Genomic DNA, 24,635 nt, shown 5'->3' on the forward strand with positions numbered 1-24,635 from the left:
GAGCTACATATATTGTACAAATGCAATTTCAATTTAATTTGAAAAATTTGTGATAAAATCTGAACATTATAATTACAAAAATATATGAAAATTATATTATTTAATTTAAATTGAATGACATGACAAAATATACATAAAAGTATAATTTTTTATTATATTATTATATTAACATTATTGGTCGTTAAAATTATTGTGTAATAATAACATTTTTATTCCAAAAATAATTATACAATTAAATTTTTAATAATAGATGTTTGAATTGATTTTATTTTCATACGAAATTAAATATAGAAAAATAATGGTGCGTTATTTTTCTAATTGTTAAATGCACTTTTGAAATATCATAAATAATTTTAATTTTAAATAGGAAGCAAACAAGGTTATGATTATTTCTTTATTGATGGCTAATATATTATGGAAAATAATTTTTTCGGATTATTGTTAATATTGAATTATATATGTACATAATAAACATTCTATTTTATAACAAATATGACAAATGCCTCCTGTATGTAGTAAATTAATTGAATTGTAAGGCGATAATTGCTTGAAAGAAATTTTGTTAGGCACTTATGAAGCGTTATATTATTATGACAAGGTTCTATTACTCTTTCATACTAAAAACAAGTAATGTTTTAGTACGCATTTCAATACAAACATTTCTTGTACAAAATTTCCTAAAAACCACTGTTAATTTCTTAATGAAGTAGAGTTAGTAACAATTCCAAACTATGATACATAATGAAGTAGAATTATAGAACTATTTCCTAGCTATAATAAAGTGTTCAAAATCTAGTTTAAACAGAAGCACATTTGTAATTAAATGAAATTAAAGTGGTTAGAACTCTTATAATTAGAACGCAAAAAACAAATATTTTATCTTTTATGTTCAATAGTTCTATTTATAAAAGCTATTGAAAAGCTTAATTTTTAAAATTTCTTATTTAACTTTGACTTTGCATTTAATACAATTAATTAACAAAATCTCAATCACAAAAAAAAATTATTCACCCTTAGGCACTTCTAAACTCATCAGAACTCTTATCAAATTTAATACTGAAATCATAATAAAGTTCTAGTTTTATATTTAAAATTCTTATTTAATTAACAAGAAACTAGAATTAAAATTTTTGATAATCTACATAAAATTTTAGTATATAAGTCTGAAAATTTTTGTACTCAAACATCATTCAAAGTTCTTAGATCTTTTGAAGATTTTCTCTAAAATAAATTTTGAAAAAACACAAAATAAACCAATTTCATCATGAAATTCGTAAGTTATTACAATATTAAAAATCAAAGAGATAAATAATATTTATTTTTCTTTATATTATATAGTTAGCCTTCTTGGTCCTCTTAGTTATTGCATTCGTTGCAGCTGAACCAATCCCAGAACCAGATCCACAAATACTTACAACAGCAAGAGTTTCACCAGTCATCTATTCTTCACCATATGTTAGAGTTGCATCACCATACGCATATACAAGAAGTGGACTATATTATGGAGGTTATTATGATGGACTTGGTTCTAGAGCTGTTTATTTGTAAAATTTATAGCTGAATCCAAAACGCAAAAAAAAACATTCGCTGAAATAAAACAAAACGATATTGTTGTATACTCAAAGGAAAAAAAAAAATCATGATCGTAAATGAGAATATTAATAAAATATGATTTATGAGATTTCATTCAAACTTAAATAAAAAAATTTTGCTACAAATAACTTTTTCAAAAAAAATTTTTTTTTTAATTTTTATTGCAATGTTATAGTAGTAAATATATTTTAGGTAAATGTATGATTAAACATAATTCCAACTCCGTTAATTCTTCATACTCAAACTAGGCATTAAACAGATTATAGGGGTGGGCAAATTGAGCAGATTTTCAAGAATCTTCATCATTCATAATAATTTTAAATTTACTTTTCTTTTGGAATATTTTATGCATGGTCTAAAGAGTCCAATAGCTGACTCCATTGTAGTTCTAAACTTTAAAATCTATATTAACCAAATGTATTGTGTGAAGTCGTCCTCCGTAATAATATTATTCAAAAAATCAAATTCTCATTCAAGTTTATCTATTTTTTTTTTTATTTTTCAATTTTTTTTTTTTTCATATAGTAGTTTCAGCTTTTTTTTTTGTTTTGTTTAACTATTAATTAATTAATTAAGTATGATACCAAAATTATTTACAAAAGTTGTCATTTTTCTTCGAAATAAATTTCTATAAAAAATTTACATCACAACAAAACATTCACAATTATTTACAAATCTATGAAAAAATTACATTAATAATACTATCAGTTCCTAGGCCCATCCTCCACTTGGCTGCCATCCACCTCCTAATCCACCTCCTAATCCTCCACCGTATCCACCTCCATAACCACCACCAAAACCACCGTGTCCGCCACCAAAACCACCATGTCCGCCACCAAAGCTACCAGCATCTACAACTTTTATAACTTTAACAACACCACCTCCGCCAATAGCTCCGCCTCCATGGCCACCACCAAATCCTCCTCCATAACCACCACCATGACCGCCACCAAATCCTCCGCCATAACCAGCGCTATGACCACCAAATCCTCCTCCATAACTACCTCCGTGACCACCACCAAATCCTCCTCCATAACCACCACCATGACCACCACCAAAACCTCCTCCATATCCACCTCCACCACTGCTTATAACTTTAATAATTTTAACACCTCCACCACCTCCTATTCCACCACCATGCCCACCTCCATAACCCCCACCATAACCTCCTCCAAAACCTCCATGACCACCGCCTATTCCACCGCCAAATGAAGCTCCCCCGCCTGCCCATCCTCCATGGCCACCGCCACCATAACTACCAAGACCTCCGCCACCGCTTAATATACCAGCCGAACAGACGGCAATAACTGATAATAAACAAATGAATACCTGAAATGACATTCATTGATTAGAATACTTGAAAAGCATAGCACTTATTTAAAAAGTATTAACTCTTAAATTATATTTATAAATAAAAAGGACTACTCTAAATTTTATAGAAAGTTTTTTTTTTGATAATCATTGGAAAAAATATAATAAATTTACATTTGAATTAGAAAATACAATTAATTTTAAGAGAAAGTTATCACTTCCAACTTCTTTAGAATTATCACTATTTTAAAATGAGGAGCCTGGTATCCAAATTGCACTAATCAGAAATTACCACTAATTAATTACTATTACACAATTCAGAATTGAATTGTGTAATAGTAATTAATCACTGCAATTAGGATATCAGGTAAAGCTACTTTCACTAATAATTTTTAAGAAGGTCCTTTCTTCAATTTAAATAATTAAAATCTTTTTTTTTATAAAAAATTCTTTTTTTTTTTTAACAATTCCTCTTTATGTTTTTTTACTTCCGGAAAATTTTTTATTTAAATGCAATTTCATTGTTTTTCCTTTCAATTCCTTATAAATAAATCATATAAAAGCTCCGAATAAAATAGTTATTATCCTTTTTATATTGTAAATTAAACTTGAAAATATCGTAAGAAAATAATAATTTTCCACCGGGATATTGAATTAATATGTATACAAAAATAAATACCTTCATGTTGTCGGCGATTATAATTAAATTTTATTAACCGAAACCGAAACCACAACTGATAGTCTCTTGAGATGGACCAATTCTTTTTATACTAAAAATGAAAAATTGGAAAATAAATTTTGCAAGTGCAATGCTATTTTATTTTTCATTACATTGTAATTTTTCATATACGATATACAAAACAAAAAATATTCTCCAATATCTCCCCGCCAAACATTAAAAATTTTGAAAACAAAAACAAAAAACACATTGCATAGGTACATGACAATTCTTTGTGGAGCACTTGTACAAAACCGAGTACATCAAAGAAGGTGGGATAATCATAAAAACAAAAAAGAAAAAAAACACAAAATCAATCCAAAAATTAAAGAAGAAGAAAAAACTCAAAAATAATCACAGTTAAAATGAAATGTTTACAACGAAAATTTGTATACATCGTGAGGTCTCATAATTTGCGAAGATATGGTAAAACATAAGGCAACATGAAGAGTTATATTAATTTTACAGTAAATGTACATATGTAGGTATACATTCATAGATACTTCTGTCTGATTGAAGTAAATTAGGAAGGTATATAAATTTAAGTGAGAGAAACGTCAAGAGAAGTAAAATGAAGTAATAAGTTTTATCATGGTCATTTTAAAGTTTTTCAGCAACAAAACAATACCAACAACAACCTAAAAGCAAAAGATTAAACAAAACAACAGCAACAATGTTTATGTGATAATGTTATAAGAGAAAGAGAGAGAGAGCAGCAATATCATTGAAATAGCGGCAATTTAACAAAATTACACAATTTCTTTTACGGTTATATTTCTTATATACATACTTATTAGTATAAACATACTGTGTAATAAAATATTTATGTATATTGATATATAAAAAAGGTAACGGAAGGTAAAATAATATGAGTAATACGGTTAAATACATAAAAAATACATCAAATATCCGAAAAATCAGAAAAAAATTTTTAAAAAATTTTTAACAGTCAATTGGGAATCGAAAACCTGACAATATGAACAAAAGAAAATTGCAAAAAATTGCATAAAAACAATTGAATGTTTATTTTTTTTTTCATTTTAATTTTGCTATTTATGTATATATACATATATATGCAATAAATAGGATGCAAAAACTTTTATATAAATATGCATGAGAGAAATTTTTCTTTCTAAGTTTTCTTAAATTTTGAATTAAGCTAATAAAAATATTTAACAAAATTAGTTAACCCTTTCAGACTTAACCACGATTCAGACTTAGTTTTTTTTTGAAGTAATAGTGATAAATACAAAAATATGGGTCTCAAAGGGTTAAAATAACATTATACATAAACAATTTTAATAATAATAACCAAGCATTGAATTTTAATTTGAAGTTTTATCCATGAAATTTATTGCAAATTGTGAATAAAACTGAAATTATTTTTTGAAAAACATCATTTTCCTAAAACAGAACAAAATTTTAATTGCCGTAATATTGACGCAACATTCGTTTTATGATTACATTCAGCTAGTTTGACATTACAATCTTTATAGTATGTTGTCAAAGCAATTTGATTCTAAATATAATTTTTCAAAACTCTAGTGACCTGGAATGTTTAACTGAAATTCGAAGTAAATCAACTAGCCAGAATGGAAGTCAACTTTTGTCTTTAACAATTTGTCAAGTCTACCCACTACTTTAAAAGGAGCTGACATAAGAGAGTATATCTTGCATATCATGCTAATTTTTTTGTGCAATGCAATCACATATTTTCTTTTAAGTATTGTATAAAACATCAATAGATGTGGCAAATTGCATCTATAACACTATCGTTTCCCATGTCACTTTACGATTATTTGTGAATAATTTATTTGAATTCATTAAAATTGCAGTTATATTTTTAGCATTACAACCTTTGTTATTTGTTTTGATATTATGATGTACTGCATTTATAAGTTATATAACATGACTACCACAGATACATACATACTGCACTTTTATATTACACATAAATTGCAATATTTAAAATAAATAACATTTTAATCAAAATATCCAATGATTTTTTTTAAATTAAAAAAAATTTTTTTTGATTCATCCTTTTGTCTGGTTTATCAATCTCATATGTACATAATGTATATAAGTCTATATGTAAATAATTGCTTTAATATACGTATTTATATATGTATGTACGTATGTTAACTCATGTTTGATTGCCACAAATTCCATAATTTTTTGAATTGCTTTTTAATTTATTGTAAATTATTTCTTAGTTATTGAAGATTTTATTGTAGATATTACCACATACGTATGACTGTGCATTAAAATGTAAATCTGCGAGGAATTGAAAATTGACTATATAGAGACAGGAATTGAAATATATAAAAATTTCATGAACAAAAAATAATAATAATTTTTTTTTGTAAATTTTAAAAAATATTGAATGTGCATACATATATAATTTGTCAAAATTTGTTTAAAATTTATTGCATATTTCTTGTACGCTGACAATTAATATTAACTTCGGAAGAACTTAAAATTATTAAAACCATCATATTATATATGTACAATTCGATTAATTGCAAATCGGGAATTTTAAAACATAAAACCCTTTATTATCTTGCTGATGAGAAACAATTGATAGCTTTTGTTTTTGAGATTCCTTATATTCGCTACTATGTTATTTAATCCTTAATTTATTTAAAGGAAAATGTTATTAAAAGAGAAATAACAATTTATCCAATTTACCAATTTTATTTATTTAGAAATGTATGTATATGTATGTATTATCTATGTATGTCAAATATGAAAAAGAAAATTTAAATGGGGAATCAAATTGAAAATTGTAGATGCATAACATTAAATGAATCTCTGTATAGTGCGGTAAAGTAAAAAGGCGTATTCGAACTAGTATTCTTAAATTTTATTAACTTTAATAAAGAGATTAGTGTTACAAGTATTTGTTTTACAGATATTGCTATGGTAAAAATCCAAAACTATCCTATTTTGAAAAAGACTACTGCTGAAACTTAAATGTTGATATGATTTTAGTTTACTACGATTGTAAACTGTTTTTGCAGTTGCTGAAAAATTACGAGTATAATAGTCAGATACGTTTTTAATAAACAACTTTTGCTCTCTAATAAAATTTGTAACTTCGAGCTTAAAGAAATGAAAATTACAAATATGCGATGAATTTTTTAAAGTCTTAGTTTGTAGTCGTAATTTTAAAAATTTACAGTCAAAGTATTGCTGTATTTCCAAAAATAATTCTTTGGCAGTTCGTGTAGTAAGTATTCGATTACTAAATTTGCAACAAATGAAATACTAGAATTGAACTGAATTATCAAAAATACTCGACTTCTCAAAAAAATTTGCGTAAATTAAAAGTGATAATATTATTATCGTGCCATTATTAATATTCATACAAATATGTGGAAATTTTAATATGAAACGAAGGTTTAAAATTAAATGACAAGCAAATTTTTCAAAATTTAGATCTTCGCTCAAAAAAAAAAAAAAAACGAAAAACTCATGTTGAAATCTAAAAATTCACTGTCTAATATTAATTATCATTAAAAAAGCAAAAAAAAAAACAGAAATTATGTAAAATTAAAACATAAAATAATTATTTAAAATTTTCATCCAAATCACAATTACCTAACCTAAATTCAGTTATAATTGTACAAAATGTGTTAAAAAAATTATAAAAACTGAAATATTTTTTATGTTGATTTAATCTATGGCTTATATTTTATGCAAACATGCGTTTATTATACTTACATATTATATTTAAAGTTTTACGCACATTATCGACTAAAATAAGAGTTTTACACTTTACATTTTGCCGACTTACATTCTATAAGGTCAATATAGACTTGTGAGTTGTTTTAGTAATATTTTATATTTTTATTATACAAGTATATCAAGGTTACAACATTTTACAATGATATTTTAAAAGATATTTTATATTGAATACATTTAATTATTAATAAAATTTTAAATATAAGGTGACAGCAATTAAAAATCATTTTCAGATATAATTTTAATATTAAATGCCCCTTTTTAATAAATTAAATTTTTTTTTTCTATACTTAATAAAAAATAGGTTTTTTATTTTAAATTAAAAGTATAACATTTAATTAAATTAAATATGTTATCAAACTCAAGGTTTCTAAAATAGTAAATTTCCCTTCAACTGTTTTCAACTATTTAACTTTCAAGATCTTAACTTAAGTACCTATACACCGTATTTGATCTAATTAAATAAAAAATTGAAGTAATACCCCCAATACTGTATAATTTTTTACAAACTTTTGGGGATTTTTAAAATAATAATGTTCAAGAAAAATTTTGTGATATTCTTGCTTATTAGAAGTGCGTTGAATCTTAAAGTACCAAAAAAATGGTAATTCGAAAAATGGCAATTTGAAAACTTTAATGTGTATAACAAAAAGGCTGGTTATGAAAGACCAAATCAACTGCGTTTACAGAACTTACTGTTATCTTTGGTTTGATTACAATTGCTGTGAATAAAAAAAATTTACTTTTTCAATTACTAAAAGCTAATGAAGAAAGGTGAGGGTGTGTAAAAGAAATTATGTTCTAAGGAAATAATAAATTCCTAAACTAAGATGTATTTATCCATAAAATTTCATCGTTTCTATCTTGAACGATATATAAGCTTAATAAACAGTGATACAGGAAAACAAAGGGACAGGTTCTCGATTGTACTAAAAAAACAAGAACACTCTCATATAATTTTCAAAATTTAACAAATTTAATTCAAATATATAAATCAATTTTTAAATTAAATGCACATACAATTGAAGAGTCATCATTACAAAATTTACGTATAAAAGTTATAAATATAGAAATAACGAAATCAAATTAAAATAAATTTTTCATTTACTAATGATAAATATCAATTTATTTAAATATTCTGTTTTTAATATTTATACAAGCAATTATCAAAAAATTGAATATTCAATCGGCGTATTTAACTTAAAGCACTTTATTCCTGTAAAAATAAAATATTTTTGTATAACACTTTCATACAACAAATATACAATATAATATTATAACGCGAACAGAATTATCCTATATTAAAATTACTATTTAACTAATCTAAACATAAATGAACATAAATTAACTAAAAAGTTGAAAATTGAAAAACAATAAATAATCAAAATCTATACTATTTTATATACATATAACATGTAAATTAAATTTTTACATGCTTTTATATGAGTTTATATAATAATTAATTGTTTTGAATGATCATATTGTATTGAAATGATTTTAAATCCTCAATTATATCAAAGATTAAAATCACTAAAATGATACTATATGAGTTTGTATCGTACCTATATCAAATAATTTTGTATTTAGTTAATGATTTTGTTAAATAAAATTTGCAATCATTTTATTTTTTACCTTTTATTTGCAAAATACAGTAGAGTGTATTTAACACGTCTGAGTAAACAATATTTCAATTTATTTATTATTGATAATAATTCCCATAAATAAGCTCGGCTGAGAACAAAATTTCGTGTATGAGTACACTAAACTGGTTCAGGTTCATTTCGAAGACTCATTCGTTTAATTCCGTCATTCATCTGTTCTTCAGTTGTATGAAGAAATTGCCATTTTTTACTTGTTTGAGAGCACATTTTTTTCATAGTTTTTCTTCAAAATTATTATTGCATACTAGTACCCTGACAAGTCATAATTAACAAAACCCATTTATGTCAAAATATACAATTTTTTTAATTTAATAATTCAAACAAAATGTAAATTTCTAATGCATAAATTAAATCAAATTTAACAATCATTTTTAAATGAAAATTGTAGGAGATCTTGCATTTATCCGTGTCCGACTGTATTTTCATATTGTACTTGAATATTCTAAAAATTTGTGTATCCTGGAGCAGTACACTAAATCATTGCATTATTATGTTCTAAAATATGATGCATACGTACATATATAATTTATATTTTAATTATTAACGTGTTATTTTTATATAACAATTGTGAAAATAGTTAATTAACGCAATTTGTATTGATAAAATAAAAATATATTTGTTTTTTTTTTTTGTTGTTTTTGCAAATACAACACTAATATTTGAATGGGTACAGTTATCACATATCAAATTTGTGCTAAATATATACCTAGTATAATATACAAATATGAATTTTTAGCTCATTTAAATACAGAATGGTGCATAATGTAAAAAGTTATCATTAAAATTTAAAAATTTATAAAAAATTTTCATAATTTTTGATTTAATATCAAGGTGAGAGTGTTGAAAATGAATTCCTAATTTGTTATTTCAATTTATTCAAATAGAAAAATGAAACCATATTAATATTATGTATTATACATATTTAAAGGCGCAATTAGTACAATTGAAATGAGATAGTAGTCAGTAACACCTAAATATTATTTTTATTTTAATTATTGTAAAATATTTTAAAATATTAATTGTAATACGAAAAATCTTTATTCCTTTTGAAATTCACAAAATGTTTCATAAATTTTTTTTTTTTATTTTGAAACAAATTTCCAATACGAATTTAGGACACTTTTATATTATTATCATTAATATTTTAGTAATAATTTTATTTTAGGAAAATTATTCAGCATGTGATAATTAAATATTAAAAGGTTTATTTTAAAGAAATACCTTTACTATGTTTCAAAGAGTTTCTTATATTGTTTTTATTTGCACCCGCATTGAAAAATGAATTCAAAAATTTAACATTGCTTTCGTTGGGTTTGCCTCACAAAATTTTCAAAAAATAGTTAAAATTGTTACTGTACGAAATCTATTTATTTTAGATTCGATTAAAGCAACGGTTCGAATGAATTCTTCAAAATAGTTATGTTAACTACAAATCATGAAGTTATTGTATTATATATAATTGTATGCACTAGTCTAGTAGTTTGGCCACTATTCGAATTGTTTATGATGGTGTAAGTTCCAACAATAGGTGCCATATAACTTCAAAAATAAATTACTCATATCTGACAAACTGTTATGCCGACAGTATTCAAATTTTGTGTAAATGGATTGTAATAACAGTTCAAGCCTCAAATATCTTGATTTTGGCTTAATTTGAAGAAACAACTATTTTGATTTATAATTAAATATTTGTACAAAAAAAGCTAATGTTACCCAAGTTTACTAACACAATTACTAATAAACAAATCATAATTTTATTTCGTACAGTAACAATTTCTAAAGTAGTTTACAAATCTTGTTAATTAATCCTTTAAAATCTCTCTAAAAAATGTTCGTATCAAAACTTATTTGCGTAAATAAATTTCTTATCCAATATCTCATTCCAACTTGTTACAATATTTAAATTCCAAATATACTAAAATTATATCAAAAATGGATTTTTGAAACAGTAACAAAAAAAATTTAAACTAAACTTTTAAACAAAAGAAAAAATAACTTTGAAAACAATTCAAAATTCCATTATAAAAAAAGAAGATGCATAAATAAAAAATCTAGTGAAAAGTTAATTTTGATTTATTTACTCTGTAAAACAAAAGAAAGAAAAGAAACAAGAAGCAAATTATTTTTCTTTTCAACATTAATCCACCGATAATGTCCCATTTATGGTACTCAAACATACTTAGGATATAATCTAAAAAAATTTACACTAAAACTACATTCCTAAAATTTTTTGCTTTTTAGTTTTTTCAAATCTTCCCTTTACTTGAATTTTTTGTGATTTTTTTTTTCAAATTCAAGATGTGCACCAATAGATAATCACTTGCAAGTTTGCAATTTTTTTTTTCTTCTCAAAAATTTTCACAAATTTATTGTGCTCCCAAATATTCACAAATAATTTTTCGAGACCCGAATTTCTGGAGAGAAAATTTTTCATGATAAAAGATGGAACATAAAAGAAATGTTAAAAATAACCGGGTTTACATGTTCGAAATTTTAATTTGTTTGACATTAAATTCAAATACTAAAAATTTTGTCCTTTGAAATTCATGTAAAATTAGAAGTTTAGAAAAATTTTATAATCAAATTCCTAATTTGCTTATATAATATTATACAAATCTATTGGTATTTTATGATATCTAATTGCCTAATAGTTGAGGTAGTTCAAATCTATTGGTATTTTATGATATCTAATTGCCTAATAGTTGAGGTAGTTCAAATCTATTGGTATTTTATGATATCTAATTGCCTAATAGTTGAGGTAGTTCAAATCTATTGGTATTTTATGATATCTAATTGCCTAATAGTTGAGATAGTTCAAATCTATTGCTATTTTATGATATCTAATTGCCTAATAGTTGAGGTAGTTCAAGTACTATGTTAAACGTTTTTATACACCACAACATAAGAGTAATGTTGCACAAAGTATTTTAATTTAAGAAGTATTTGGCAATACTTAATTGGACTTTTCAAAAATTCTCAAAAGTAGACCTACCAACTTACACCAGAGCAAGAAGTAGACCAAGGCTAAGATGGAAGGACAACATCGAAAATGATTCGAGGAAAATTGGCGTCGAAAATTGGCAAACTACCGGACACAAGCGTTCCGATTGAATGAGAATTGTTGCGAACGCCAAGGCTCACCACGAGCTGTAAGAAGAAGAAAAAGAGCTTAATTGCACTAAAATCTAAAATTAAGCATAATATTTAATGTCAACTCATGATTATGGTTCAACATGCTGAGTTCAACCAGTTTCATTTACTGCAACATAAAAATAAAAATCTCATTATGTAAACAGAACTATAATATTTCAACAAAATTTTCTCACTCGCATCCTTAACATATAGTGTGTCACTTGAATGCATATCAGAAAATTCTACTTTTCCTTTTTTGTTCTATTCTTATTTTAACAAATTCATATAATTTTTTATTAGATTCCATCTAAAGTATGTCCTTTTTTTATTACGTCAAGTTATACATATATTACTACGTTAGGTACTTAATATATACATATTATATATTATGAAGAAAAAATTTTTAGCATATTCTCGTTTAATTTTCTTACATGTAAATACGATTATTACACACATCTGTACAAAAATTATTTCCTTATTCAGGTGAATAAAGATAACATTAGAAATTTTCTTATATATTTTTCATTGACGCAAGTATCCTATATGATGTATACTATATATTTACTTGCCACATACACAATATAATAACATAGAAAAATAATTTTCTTGCACCTTCAGAGTAAACACTTATTCGTACAATTTTCTCATATTTACACCAATATCATAACCATTGTAATAGCAGTGGTTCTATAGTGTGCTAACAACATTCTTACGTTCAATGAAAAAAACAAAATCAATTTTATTATTCATAGAACAATAAATTTAAAATTTTTTTTTTAGTAAAAATTCTAGTTATTTCTTTACTAGTTAGAATTGCAGAAAATTTCATCGAATAAAAATCATATAAATCAATTTTCTTGACTAAAAGTATTCATAAATTCAATAAAATTTTGAAAAAAAATTATTATAAAAATCTAAAATATTTCAAAAAATGCAAGGACAAGGAGTATTTATACTTTTGTAAGTACGTATAGGTAGTTTAGACATCATAAATATCGCTGACACTTGTGTAAAACTTAAGACATATAGGAAATAAAACAAAGAATAATGTCAAAGAAGAAATTAATTTCGTTTTTCCTGCGTACAAACACCACATTTTGGAAATTTTGAATTATTTCAATGTTTTTTCAAATCATTTAAATTCCATTTTTTCATAAAGTTTTTATGAATTTGCAATAAGAAATAAATTTAAATTTGTAAATAATAAAGATATTATAATATAAGGTGTGTTCAATAATTTGAATTGAAAAAATTTAAATGTCACAGTTAAAAATGACAAGGAAAATGCTTGAAATTTTAAATTATTAACTATTTCAAATAATTTATTAAAAGAGACCTTATGTATTTCCTGTTTTTGTTTTTATATAAAATTGCATTATTAATTTATACGCACATGCAATACGTACATACTCGTATGTACTCTTAAACATTTAAATATTATTTTCAACCTGTGTTTTGTGACAATCTCCTTATTAAAATTCATATTTTAAAAGTAAAACGTCATAATTTAATTGTAAAGAAATTTTTTAATTTTGACAAGTAACGGAAATATCAAAATAATAATAGTACGTATGCTAAAAAAAAACCTAATTAACAAAGTGGTCGTTGTACATATAGTTAACACTTTACCTTGGCATGTAAGTACGAATATAACAATGCACATATTATGTACGTATGTATAGTGTTTTTGATATACATATGCATTTCCGCTGTATTTTTGAAATTTTGCACTAAGTGATAATTTTTTTGTTCATGAATAATAATATTAATTTAATTTTTCATTATTTCGCAACTAACCCCCGAATTCTTATTTGTTAACAATAAAATAAATTATTACTACTAATATTGCTCATTATAAATATTTTTAATTTACATAAAATTTTGGTTTTGAAGACTTAGTATTGAATATATGAGAGTTTTAACTACACCCTTTTTTTGCAAGCGCTTATGCAAATTATATAAATAAAACAAAAATAGAAACTCTACAGCACTACCGGTATGCATTTCTAACCCTGTTATTTTTCAAAAAGTTTTTGGATCAAAGTTGGCCTAGCAAATCAAAAATGCATTCACTTGCTTTGAATGTTGTTCTTCAATCGATCTCTCTTTAAAATTTATTTTAATAACTTTTAACATTGTTTGTGAATGTGAAAGCCAAATACTTTATTAAATCAAATGACATTGTGAGTATGTAAGTGTACTAGTAGATTATTGAATAAAAGTTTGAACAAAATATATTCAATGTACAAATGCATAAGATTCTTCAATCATACAGGGAAAATCCAAAATTTCTTAATCCTGCTATAAAAATAGATTAAAATCAAAATTGAAATTAGAATTTTTTCATTGTATATCCAGAAAACTATAAAGAAGTATCTGCAATTTTGATTAAAACCACGATTTAATTTTAAAATTAACAATAATAAATTAACAAAATTTGTATAATAATAAAAATTATCAACAACAGTTGCTTTTTATTAATCGTATTTATGTGCTACTGAGGGGTGCCAACATCAGAAGCTGTTCTTTTCATCCTGCTCAAGGAAGTTCCCCTAAGAGCTCCTTGGGATAGATCGAATTCGGGTTCGTACTATTACTGGATTCTTCACTGAACATTGTCCGGTGAAGTATCACTTGCACAAACTGGGCAAATCGGACTCCCTTTTGTGTAGATTGTGACGACGAAACATACTCTGTGTGATTGCCCTGCTCTGGCCTCTACTCAGTCGCAGATGGACTTTCTCAGTGCTGCGGAACTCGCGTCCAACTCCCTCAGGGATATCTTCGGGTATTTTCTTGCGACCGGAGTATTGTAAGTGCTATATTGGAGAGCTACAATAAGCCATGGCTGGCTACGGTAGTCTCGTATTTATATGAGTTATTGTAAGAAACAAAATTATACAAAATTAATTAAAGTGTGAATTTGCAAATTTTCATAATAAAAAATACATTATAAATTTTTATTTATTTAAATTTTAAATAAAATAAATAAATGATAAATTTCTCTTTTTGAATGCCTTAAGGATCAATTTAAAATTTTTAATGAACTTAAGGTTTTTTGCTTATAAAGTACCTGCTCAAATCCATTGAATTCATTTCTTTTTAATTATATAGATTTTTTTTTTAAATTATAGTGATAACAGCATTGTTAACAATATTAATAATTTATATGCATAAAAATTATGCAATATAAAATAAAATAATTTTTTTTAAATACTTCATATTTAATATACCAAAATAAAAAATAAATTTAAATTAATAGCGATTAAGGGGCCGCAGTGTAATTTTAATACAAAACGTAAATTGTATAGCATACAAAATTTCAAAATACTTTTAGAATGCAATAAAATTCTGGCATTTACAATGTAAAAATATTCTTATGAAATAAACGCTTAAATTCAATGTGCGCATATACTAACTAAAGCTTTTATCATTCAACTTCCAAACTGCATCTTCAATATCGATAATTTTCGAAAATAAATGTAAAAATTTATCAAATTCCTGCTAACAACAAATTAAAAGAAATTTTATGTTCAATTGCGAATTTTAACTATGCCCTATTATTTGCAAAAACAAGTTATATTAGGTTACCATTATAATCGTATATACTAAATATGTATATAACATAAAATATACACTATACTTCACAATTATACCGATATAGGGAATCAAATCAGCATGATATATAGTGTTATTCATTTAGGTTTGCAATCACGGTCATAATCAAAACGGTTTGAAAAAAAAGAGAAAAAACAATAAACAAATGAGGAAGATGTTATTAAAATCACGAAAAATATTGCAAGTTAATTGCATCTTTAAAATACCAGTTTTGATTTTTTTTATTCATTTAATTTCCATTTCTCTTATTTTAGTTATTTATGAATGATGGGACACCATATCGCTTAAAATATGTCTACTTTTTTTTTCTTTTTCTAAAATCCTCCTTTGAAAATTGATACAAGGATAAAATTACTTATGAATTTTTGTAATCATAATAATTAAAAAATAAAAATGAAAATCATTTAAAGAATTATTAACTGGCGTTATGCGTTATATTGGAGATAAGACTGTCTACCTTCTATACCAAAGAAAAAAACAACATATTATAAGTATCTCTCAACGAGATTATGCAACCCATAAGTGGGTATAACAGAAAAAAAAACATCATTTGTTAAATTTTAGGTGAAAGTGATAAAATGTATAAATATGTCATGCTTATCTTATACAATGGTTTAAAAGTAACAATCAATGGTATACATATAACTCACATTGATTAAACATTATATAATAAAATAATCGGTAATGGGTCATTTCATTATACACAACGAAAATATGGTATATGTGATTTTAAGATTTTTAGCAATCTGGTGTACAAATCCAATAATCAGTTAAGAAAATCACTTTTTAATATGATAATGTTTTTTTCATGAAACGCCATCGGAATGATTTAAAATATCGTGTAGAAAATATGAGAGTTGGCTATATTGTCTATAATAAATAGCACTTCAGGTTTTAAACGTATTTCGAAAAATATCTTAAAAATAATGTAATTTTTATGTGTACAATAATTTTTCTCACTTTTAATTTGGTGGATGGCAATTTCGCAACTCGTCAATACCGATAAATATTCTATTTTACTAGAGCAAAGTTTCTTTGTAACCTCTGTCGTTCCGAGTTATTACATTTAGCAAAATTTGGATGACGTCAATTTTTAGTTCGCATTCAATTTTAGAATTTTTGCGAAAATTCTCCTAAATTTATGCAAAATTATGATAATGAACAATTATTTTAAAAGATCATTTTCATTATTTAGACCATAACCTACATAGATAGATCAAAATTTTATACTACTACACTATTACAGACACGCTATTATATAATATATACTATTCCATTTTGATTTGACTAAATTCCACATGTCGTGTTAGGGAAGCGTTATTTAACTGTTTTAGAGAGCTGTGTGTCAATCTGTCTGTTGTTTTTATTGTAAAGGTTTGATTTAAATAAAGTTTTACTCATAGTCACATAAATGTTCCACATTTTTCCAAATATATTTTGATTTTTGGAATTATCGCTGCATTTCTCATAAAAATGAATCGCTTCTATTAAAAATGCCTCTACTGTAACTTAGAAATCATATACAAATTTTATTAAGATTTACTTCCAATTTCTTGTAATTTTGTAAAAAAAATGAAAATTCAATAATTTAAGTTAAAAATTTATTTAAAAGTATATAACAGTTTTTTATTTTTTTTTAGTTTTTGTACAATTATTCACATTTTTACAAATTTTCAACAAAAAATTTTAACATTTTTATTCATTCTGATATAATGTTGGCTTTACAGAATAATTCTCGGATTCAGTTATCAATATTATGTTAATCAAAATTACCATGATCTTGCATAAGCTCTAACAAAAGTTGGTGCTGTTTTTAAAACAGTAACAGCTGGAGCTGGTGCAATAAGTCTTACAGCTGGACGATGATCAATGATAGCTGTTTTAAGAATTGGTGCATCAAATCTATGAACAATTGGTGCAGCAGCATATGTTTTGACAATTGGTGTTGGAGCAACTACAATTTCTGGTGCTGGAGCAACAACTAATGGAGCTGATTTTAATAAACCGGCACTAGCAGCACCAATGATAAAGAATAAAACAGCCTGTAATTTAAAAAATAAATTTTTTATATTTGTATATTCTCTTGTGGATGGTTTCAAATTAAATTTATTAATTTGATCCTTAATAACATTTGACTATCATTTTTAATTCATAATTTTAATAAATTCAAAATAAATTAAAAAATATCCTTACGAATTTGGCGAACATGGTTGATTGATTTTTTTTTAATTGTTTTGTGTAAATACTATAAATAATAAGTGTAATAACTGAATTGATACAGTTGACTGATATGTTCTTTAAACTATGTAGAATGCTTTTATAGTCAAAATACTCAAAATATTCACATTTGATTTTAAATATCAAAAAAAAAATCCTAGTTTAACAACAATCACAAAATTTAACATTCTAGTTATTAAAGTAGGAAGTTCATATTTTATTTATCAAGTGGCCTATTTTAAAAAGACCCTTTGGGATTCCAATATATATATATATGTATATATTTACACATATTTACTTACATTCATATCTACTTTGTATAAAAAGATAAAGATTTATACTGCTTTTTTAAATTATTCACGTTTGTTAATAGCCTATAGGGATTTCTGGAAAAAATAGAAAAAAGATTTTTTTGAACATGATTTTGTTAGTATTGTTAATTTCATGCAATATTACCAGATCTCATGTATTCACAATTGTATATAAAGTAAATTTTTTTAACAAAATATTGCACATACTCTTACCTCACTTTAAAAATTCCCAAATATTATGTAAAACATTAGAAAAAATTTAAATTAATGCTGAAAATTTTTGGAAAAATTCGCAAAAATTTAAAAAGAAAATTAAGATAGATTAATAGGATTTATAGAAATAGAAGTGATTTGTGAAGGAGGCGAAAAGCAGATTAAAAAATCTATAAACCATAAAGAGCAAAAGAGCAAAAAAAAAATAAATTTTTATATCTCCTCCTCTATTAGAAGAACTGTTTGCCGAAACTGTGCTATAGTCGAATTTCGTTTTCATTAAGCCGATGGTTACTATCTTCGTATGACACATATGCCATCCTAAGTTGAAATCACTCCTTCTTCTAAACGTTCAGGCCTTCAGTCTCATTGTCGATAACCATGATACCATCAACATTTAAACAGCAATCTACAGTCCCATTCTCATTAACTATACGTCTTTTTTTCCAATTTACAAATTTATTAAACCAAAAACTAATTTCATCGTCTGACACAATTTTTCGGAAAGACCATATTTGTTAATTGACCAAATCAAAGAATAATTTTCAAACTAAATATGAACTTTCTGGTAGTGTTGTTCAAGTATTGATTTACTAGAGTGTATACTGATAAGCAAATTTCCAAAAAAAAAAAAAAAATAGTATGACAACTTGTTTAACAGCTTACCCTATATTTTTTTTTTTTTTTTGTTCTTTTGTAATTTTAAAAATTTTAAATACATTTTATTTACAAATACTCTAAGAAACACAAATAAAGAAAAAAATAAAATAAACTTTTCTTTTTTTTTTTTTGAATCATTGCCAATTTCCGAATTCACAAACCATACTGGGAAATTCATGCAATCTTTTGATCAAAATTAAAAAAGAAATTGTTATGTCATTGAAAAAATAATTTAAAATAAAAAAATTAACAATTAATATTATGTATTGCAATATAAACACGCATAGGTATAGTTTGGTATCCTCCAAAAAATGGAAACAATGTAAGTTTATTGAATTCATTTTGACGAATATATATTGCAGAATATAAAAATATTATAGGGTAAATGACCGATATTAATTCACAAACAATTTTTCACTCGGTTTTACTGATTGTCTTATTACTTTTATAGTTGTTTTATATGTAAACCCATGGCCATGAGTAAATAATAGAATTACCTGTTTACATTAATCAACTTTAACACCACCAAATTTTACATTTTATTTCAGGCTATCTTTATTATGAACCCAAAGATAGACACAGAGAGATTTTATAGGAAAATGTGTATAAATTATTAAACATTTGGACCAGTGTTTGATAAATAAAGTAATCAGATTGTTACACTTACTAAAAAGACGACATCTATCGTATAGAAAAATAAACACAATTCAAAACAACTTATATCTTTTATTTTGTCTTTACCATTAACATTTGCTAGCGACACAATATCAACTTTTTTTTCACTACATACATTCATACTTATATAAATATTTGCAATTTAACTCTGAAATAATTTTCGATCTCAATGCGTGTATTCTCTAATTTTTCTTATTCATTTATTTCTTAAATTATTTTTTTTATTTCGTATTTTAAGTACGAACCATTATTTTAATCTAGTTTTTTAGTTCAATGTCAATGTTACTAATAAATCGGTTGGAAATTTTAATATATTTCAATTAAGTAAAGAAAGAATACAGATATAATTTACAGGTAGGTTAATATAAACTTTACCGTTATACTAAACCATGTACATTGTAAAAAAAAAAATTAATAACGCAATTGTCTTATTGTTTTCTTCATCCGATGAACTCGTTTTCACTGATATTGAATATGTATGTATGTTCAAGTTATATAATATAGTTGTACAAATATTTTTTAAATTTTATAGTCAAATATTAAAAATATTAATTATTAAATTTAATTATCAATTAAAAATATTTTTTTCACATAAAAAATTTTTTAACAAAAAATAAAACATAAATTTTATTGTTAAAATTTTTTGCTTTGAAAGATTGAATTTTAACTGTATTATGTAACCGGTACATTAGTTTGTATGCATGTATTTTATTACTTTATAAGTCATTCTTTTTAATTCAAGTGTTCAATTCATTAATTTATGTATGGCATTTGTATCAACATTTATATGTGCATTCATATATTTCACTGCACATCAAAATTAAGTACCTACATATATAAAATAATTAAAATTTTTATTAATAATTATTATAAAATTGAATTCAACACTGGAAATTTTAATTTAATTTAAAGATAAAAATCTTCTTCATTGCACATAATGAAAATATTTAATCGTCATATTACAGTAAATTATTATTAATTTAATATTTTAGTTCACTTACCGTAACAAAATCTGTAATATTGTTAAAAATGAAGAAACACGAAAAGGGAAATTTTTAATAATCAGTTCTATTCCCTTGAAATATCTCTCTATAACTTATAGCAAAATATATAATCAAGAAGGAGTATAATTACGAGGTCAATTTAATATACATAAGAATATGCTTGGATCAAAATCTACAAAGTCAATTAACTGTTATACGATATTGCTTGCGACATTTATACCTTTTATTTTCTTAATATTGTTAATTGAAATTGCGTTTTCTAAAATCATTAATTATTTAAATTTAATCTCATATACCTCACGGTCTTAATAAAATTATATAAGTTTTTAAAGGCGTTCAATCTATGTTATAGCGTAGAAGGAAATCTCTGGCTTTATATCAAGCTCATTTCAATTATCTATATAAACGCATATTATGTATTTTTCTTTTTATATCTGTATTTCTGTATTGCTTTGAAAAATTAAACATCTTGTGAGTTAAAAAATGTCAAGCGAAATCAAGCGAATTAAATGAAGCGAAAACCGAAGTAGAGTTTATAAACTCGACTTCTGTTACATTTCTTTAATTTTTGTTATAAAACGACTGAAAGCTTTTAAACTTGTTTAACTTAAAACTACTAATTTTGACTTAATCAGTTTTTTTTTTTTGTTAGCATAAATTTTTGTATTAACCAATATCTTAAGAGTCCTCAAAAACAGTTAAAACAAAAAAATTATAAAAATAATTTTACGATCTTAGCATGCAGTCATATATATATATAGCTTATCCATATTTGACATAAAAAAAATTATAATTTTCAATTATATCGATCCTTTTTATAACAAAGATGATTTTTTCTTTGTGTGAGGGCGCCTTCATTTAAAATTCTCTACCTACTTTTGTACATTACATATACAAATAATAACAAGAAGTCCTTGACTATAAAACAATTAGAAATGCAAATTTATTTACAAAAATTTTTATTGCATTTATTATCTTGATCCTTTTCCTCTCTCTCATTCTCTTTCTCTCTGTCTTTCTCGCTTCTTTAACAATTATTATTTTTTTTATCCTTTTATACAAACTTAAAACAAAAATACTATTTTTAAATCTTTATGCAATTATTTCCTACAATATTTTCCTTTAGGAAAGTTATTACTTAAAAAAACAACAACAACAAGAAAATAATTCAATGCAAAGCCTTTAATCATTGACCTGAAAGGCAAAAAAAAAGGAACAAGAATGTTCCAGAAATAAAATTAAAGGAAGAAAATAAAATATGAATGAAAAAAAAATATTGTAACTTTTGTTTTTAAGAATTCACGAATAAATTAAAAAAATTTTTGAGGATTTTAATTTTTTTTTTTTTTTTGGGAAATTACCATGCTATAAATATCAGCTGCGTTAAAAACTTAAATATGCGGTATGCGTTTAATTTATGATTTTCTTAAGAAATTTGTATGTGCACATAATATGTATTTCAGAATAATAAACGTTAGGATATTGTAAATTTATTTATGTAAATTAATAAACATAAAATATATGAATGCCTCATGCATGCATACAAATGTACATGCATGTGTGGTATTACTGTTATACATATTTAAAGTTGTAAAGGATGATGTATAGCGTCGAAAAAAAAACTTGATGACTTTCTTCTTTCAGAAAGAAAAGAAAATTTTTTCAGTTTTTTAATTAAAAATTTTGTATTTGAGCAGCTTGAATTTAATTGAATTTTGTATTTGACCTATACATATGACAGTAGGCCGGTAATCACCGGCAAACTGTCATATGTATAGGTCTATCAATTAACAACAAAGTTTCTGCTCTAGCTTTAACGAAAATTTGAGCAAAAAATTTTTAAGTTTCATTTTCTTTAACCCTTCAAAACTACCCAGAGACAACGCTCAAGTTTTCTTCCCAAAAAATTCCAACGAATCACTTCCCGAGAACTTTAACACTTCGGCCAGACCATCCAATACTCAGTACTTGAATACTTTTGTTAAGGAAACATTTTTTAACAAAATTACTAATGATTTTTTATTAAAAATGTTGGTGTTTCTAATTCAATAATGGTTTTTGCAATATTGCAAAATTTTTTAAAAATACTTTAAAACCCCTAAGTAAATTTTCTTAAAATAACAAAAAAAAAATTTGAATGTAATTTAATTTATTACTATCTGCGGTTACGGTGGAAATTCAACACCGTCGTGAACAAATCACACATACAAACTAGTAAAACATATTTAAACAAATGCCATATTTTTATAAATTTAAAATATTATTCTAAAATCTATAAATTTTAAATTTTTTACTAATGAAAAACACAATAATCATCAATTTATTGACATTTAAAATAAATTTAAAAGGAAAAACATATGCAAACATACATATGTACATATATACGTGTGTACAACATATTCCCCTATAATTTTATTCAGAATTTCTAGGAGGTCGAACATTATTACAATTCCGTTTCTTTGTTATACCCTAGTTTCCATATAAAATTCAATTAATGTCTTTTTTTTCAGTCTTTTTGATAAATCTGTCAGATTATCGTCTATTTTATTTTTTCTTATATGACCCTAAAATCATTCTTGAATACAAATACATAATGTACACATACATGTATGTATGTACATACATATGAAATATTTTAGAAACAAATAATATAAAACTGACATTTCAACTAAAAGACAAATTGAAAGGAAAATAAAAAAAAATTGAATTAACATTGCAGGTGCAGCAGGTCTCCATTATAAAACCCACAAATAGAAAATTTTACTTTTAAAATAAAATAAAATTTTTAATACTTATAATATTTTTGTTAAATTTTTCAAAAAGTGTTATAAAATTTTCATTCGGTTGATAATTCTATACTTGGTCATATAATCGTATGTATAACAGTATAAATAATCACTGAAGCAAATCATGTAAAACATTAGTTCTGCAGAAAATTTTAACAACACATATATGGCGTTTATTCTAATATTTTTGAATTGTTCAGAACTTCTTCAAAATGGAGGACTATTTTGCATGGAATTCTTGTTTTAAAAGAGCAAAAACTAGTCTATTAATTTTGACATTGAAAATTTTGACGTTTATTTTCCATAAAAAATATAAAGAAATGACGTTTATTTTTTTTATAAAAATGTAACAATGGCTGGAGTATTTTGCGATTTCTTATTGTTATACATCTACAGTGTTATATAGAGGGTAAATGAAGCTCTATAAAAAATAAGTTTTTTTCTTTGTCAATTGAAACTGTCAATTTTCAATTCAAACAATCTTAGTGCTGCAGTTACAACGCAGTTTTTTTTCTCTTCTACGCATTTTATTTAAATGTTTTTAAATGAAATTTAAAATTTTTTTTTTCTTTTGTGATTTATATACTCGGAAAACTTCAGGATTTCAATTAAAGGGAAAAATACATTATAAATATTTTTTTTTGTTGCTTAATTTTAATGTGCTGACTATACTGACAGATAAAGAAAACAAATAAACAATAATTTCTATATAGAAAATAAAAAGATAAACAAAGTAAAAAAACTGTAAATCTATAAAAATAAAATATATGTACGTAGCTATGTATCAAGAATGAAGAAAAATCAAGGAAATCAAAAAAATAATCCCTAATTAAAAATAAATAAATTACAATTATCGAAGAAAATTCATTGACTCATTGAAATAAAGAGAACACCGTATTCGAAAGCATAAAAAAATTTTCATGTGTAATAATAATTTAAAACTAGTTTTCCAGGGGTGAGATATTTATTTTCTCTTAAAATATTTGATTTGA

General features: G+C 24.5%; 1 protein-coding gene across 1 annotated transcript; it reads right to left on the reverse strand.

The window, feature by feature from the left end:
- Positions 1-2,304: 2,304 nt before the first annotated feature.
- Positions 2,305-3,652, reverse strand: LOC129613309 (uncharacterized). The gene is made up of 2 exons (XM_055527310.1): positions 3,584-3,652; positions 2,305-2,922 (listed from the first exon to the last, which is right to left on the reverse strand). Exons 1-2 carry the CDS (start codon positions 3,587-3,589, stop codon positions 2,305-2,307), a joined length of 624 nt encoding a protein of 207 aa, XP_055383285.1. The 5' UTR covers positions 3,590-3,652.
- Positions 3,653-24,635: the final 20,983 nt, after the last annotated feature.

This window comes from Condylostylus longicornis, unplaced genomic scaffold (genome assembly GCF_029603195.1).
Source record: "Condylostylus longicornis isolate FDR11 unplaced genomic scaffold, ASM2960319v2 ptg000081l, whole genome shotgun sequence".
In the NCBI taxonomy this organism is placed as follows: Eukaryota; Metazoa; Arthropoda; class Insecta; order Diptera; family Dolichopodidae; genus Condylostylus; species Condylostylus longicornis.